This window comes from Notolepis coatsorum (assembly GCF_963971535.1).
Source record: "Notolepis coatsorum genome assembly, chromosome: 6".
Classification (NCBI taxonomy): Eukaryota; Metazoa; Chordata; class Actinopteri; order Aulopiformes; family Paralepididae; genus Notolepis; species Notolepis coatsorum.
Window position 1 is genome coordinate 6,029,467 of NC_140170.1, and position 2,077 is coordinate 6,031,543.

The window sequence follows — 2,077 nt, forward strand, 5'->3', positions numbered from 1 at the left end:
GTTTTAGTTTAGGAAAATAGCTTTAGGATCACTTCTGTAAAGAAAGACTTCGCTGTGGAAGAGAAATAAACCATTTGGATATCTTTGTTTTACACCGGAGCGGCTGTGGACCTCATTTTTCTTTATCAATGAACGTACTACTCACGAGTAAGCAACTTTAACCAGTAGAGTGGACCGTCGGCCCTCATATTAGTAAGAAAACTGTATTTTCCCAGTCTCCAAAATCCAACACAGCCAACATGGAGGACTGGGACGCTGAGAACCTCAAGCCGGAGGTGACTGCCGTCGAAAAGGCGGTGGTGCAAGATAAATGGGAAGACGAAGACAAAGAGGACGAAATAAAGAACAACTGGGACGATGAGGAGGTGAAGAAGGTGGAGGTGAAGAAACCAGCATCTGAAAAGAAAAAGCTGAGTGAGAAAATCAAAGAGAAGGAAAACCGATTAAGGAAAAAACAACAGGAACAAATACAGATTAAGGAGGAAGATCTTTGGCTTGAAGACCAATCAGCAGAGAAAATTAGAGTGCAGAAGTTGCAGGAGGAAGCAGACTTGGAGCTGGCACAAGAGGCTTTCGGTATCTCTGCTGCTGCTTCTGATTCTGCCACCCCCACCACAAATAATGTCACAGGAATCAATGCCATGTGTCCAGCCTCCAAAAATGACTTCACAGAGTTTGAAAAAATGCTGAAAGAGAAGATAGGCCAACAGTTTGAGAAGTCTGTTTATTTTTTTTATTCAGATTTCTTGGATTCCTTGTTTCGGGAGCTCTGTATTTCATTGGAAGTGGAGGATTTGAAGAAAGTCAGCACGTCCCTGTCTGTGCTACTTAGTGAAAAACAAACAAAACAAAGGGGAAAAAATTTCACAGGAATCAATGCCATGTGTCCAGCCTCCAAAAATGACTTCACAGAGTTTGAAAAAATGCTGAAAGAGAAGATAGGCCAGTTTGAGAAGTCTGTTTATTTTTTTTATTCAGATTTCTTGGATTCCTTGTTTCGGGAGCTCTGTATTTCATTGGAAGTGAAGGATTTGAAGAAAGTCAGCACTTCCCTGTCTGTGCTACTTAGTGAAAAACAAACAAAACAAAGGGAAAAAAAAGAAGGCAGCGGCCAAAGTCTCTCTCCCAAAGATGAGAGACGACATGGATTATGCAGAGTTTGATGGCGGCTATACCCAAGACTATGAGGACTTCATGTGACACTGGCTCCTCCTCCACTGCCCCCCCTCCCTCAACAACCATCAAATCAAATAAAATAAAATTTATTTATAAGGCCCAACAACACACGTTAATGTCCCCATGGGCCGTACAGGTCTTCTTTAAACAAGTCAAGAAGAAAACATAACAATAAGTCAAGAACAGAACAAGGACACCATAAGGTCCAACCAATTTAAAATAAATGCAAATAAATGAAAGAATGCAAGCACTCCCAGACATACCCCACGTGAAGGTAAGGAAAAACTCACTAAAACCTAACAATAGGTAAAAATGCTCCACAGGCAATGTGGAGGAGAGAAACCTTAGAAGGGCCATTCAAGGGGGGATCTCCCTTCTTAGATGTCGGTGATAGTAGTGTTGCAGACTAACAGTTGGTAAGCATGCACTCATGTGTGTAGTGAAACACAGATGAGTGCATGCAATAGCAACTGAACATTTTGAAAGATTTAAAGATAGAGCTGATAGCGATAGCAACTGAACATTTTGAACGATTGAAGATAGAGCTGATAGCGAATCTATTTGAGGCACAGGGGCGGCGCAGAGAGGGTCGCGTCCTCCCCGTCTTAATCACGGGACATTCAACACTCCGGTCATTGGTCAGGGACAGCCGGAGACAGGGAGATAGGGGGCGGCGCAGAGAGGGCCGCGAACTCCCCGACATCATCGCGGGACGTCCGGCTGTACCTTCTCATGCTGTCCAGTGCCATCCTGGAAAACCTGAACTATGTGTTGCCCCCTACATTCTGCTTCCAACGCCCAGAGGGACTATACCAGGGAGCATCTCACCCGCCCCTTTACGTTCATACACATGGCCTTTTCTCTGTCTCACTCAGCCTCCGACGTTAAGACGACTCACACC

At 44.2% G+C, this 2,077-nt stretch overlaps 1 protein-coding gene across 1 annotated transcript; it reads left to right on the forward strand.

The window, feature by feature from the left end:
* Window positions 1-239: 239 nt before the first annotated feature.
* On the forward strand, window positions 240-1,200 carry LOC311230756 (eukaryotic translation initiation factor 3 subunit J-A-like; the record flags this gene model as incomplete). The annotated part of the gene is made up of 2 exons (XM_084317114.1): window positions 240-843; window positions 1,070-1,200. The coding sequence occupies 2 exons, from the start codon at window positions 240-242 to the stop codon at window positions 1,198-1,200; spliced, it is 735 nt and encodes a 244-aa protein (XP_084173240.1).
* Window positions 1,201-2,077: the final 877 nt, after the last annotated feature.